This window comes from Fopius arisanus, unplaced genomic scaffold, assembly GCF_000806365.1.
Source record: "Fopius arisanus strain USDA-PBARC FA_bdor unplaced genomic scaffold, ASM80636v1 scaffold00268, whole genome shotgun sequence".
Lineage (NCBI taxonomy): Eukaryota > Metazoa > Arthropoda > Insecta > Hymenoptera > Braconidae > Fopius > Fopius arisanus.
The window spans coordinates 26,214-27,431 of record NW_011888007.1 but is presented as its reverse complement, the minus strand read 5'-3'; the positions used below and the strand labels follow the sequence as shown (position 1 = coordinate 27,431).

General features: G+C 50.2%; 1 protein-coding gene across 1 annotated transcript; it reads left to right on the top strand.

Annotated features, from left to right (window-relative positions):
• LOC105272759 (uncharacterized) lies at nucleotides 1-681 on the top strand. The gene has a single exon (XM_011314985.1). The coding sequence runs from the start codon at nucleotides 1-3 to the stop codon at nucleotides 679-681; it is 681 nt and encodes a 226-aa protein (XP_011313287.1).
• The last annotated feature ends 537 nt before the right edge of the window (nucleotides 682-1,218 follow it).

Genomic DNA, 1,218 nt, shown 5'->3' with positions numbered 1-1,218 from the left:
ATGAAAAACTCTAGCAGTAATCTACGCAGGAGGAGACTCATGGAGGGCCGTGAACTACTCCAGAAGAAATACAACAAAGCCCTGGCGAAAGCCAAGAGAGACGGCCCGAAGAGGTTCAGCAGCGAAGTCGAGAACCTGTCCGAGGCCTCCAGGCTATTTAAAGTACTGGGGGGTCAGGGTGGCGCCAACCTAGGCTGTTTAATAACGCCACATGGCAGCTATACCTGGACCCCGGAGGAATCTCTTCGACTCCTGCTTGAGGAGCACTTTCCCGGCGCCAGAAGCACGGAAAGCGCGAAACAGATCGCAAAGGAAACTGGAAGCCGGTATAAGCCACATGATTGGGCTCTAGCAGCCAAAATCGTGCACTCACAGGGACTAGAATGGGCGATCAAATCCTTCGAACTCCTGAAAGCACCAGGACCAGATGGTGTCTACCAGGTGTTACCAGAAAGGGGAATGGAGATCATCCTGGGGTCTCTTACAAAATTTCTGAGGGCCAGCGTAGCACTGAAAACTGTACCACGAGTATGGGAGAAATCAAAAATAGTGTTCCTATCCAAGCCCGGCCGATACAGCTATATCAAGCCAAGAGACTCTCAACCTATCAACCTAACCTCCTTTGATTTAAAAACAATGGAGAGGCTCATGGACACATACATAAAAGCACATTGCTCATAGCCAGGCCGCTGTCTTTTGCTCAATGCGCCTATAGGGAAAGGACGTCCACCGAGACAAGCCTGCACCACCTGGTGGCAAAGATTGAGGAGGAGATAAGGGCAAAGGGATAAGCAGTGGGCCTTTTCCTCGATATTGAGAAAGCCTTTGACCGCATAGGTAATAAGGTCATAAACACAACGACGTCAAAAAGAGGCTTTCCTGAAACCATCATTGACTGGGTACAAAGCCTGTTGGTGAGCAGGTCGTTAATGCCGGATCACAATGGCATACAGACAGGAGGTCATCCGAAGGGTGGGTGCCCACCGGGCGGAGTTCTATCTCCACTGCTGTGGTGCCTTGTCGTGGACGAGCTCCTAGAAGAACTACGGGAACATGGCTTCCGGGTGTATGAATATGCGGATGGCGTGGCCATTATTGCTGGGAGCAATTTCCTTACTGTGCTGAAAGATAGACTGAAGTACTCTCTGAGAACAATGCTGAATTGGTGTGGAAGGAGGAAACTCTCAGTTAACCCTCAGAAGACGTCGGCTATGATAT

Coding starts and splice junctions, on each gene's coding strand:
- LOC105272759 (XM_011314985.1), top strand. CDS start 1: ATGAAAAACTCTAGCAGTAATCTACGCAGGAGGAGACTCATGGAGGGC.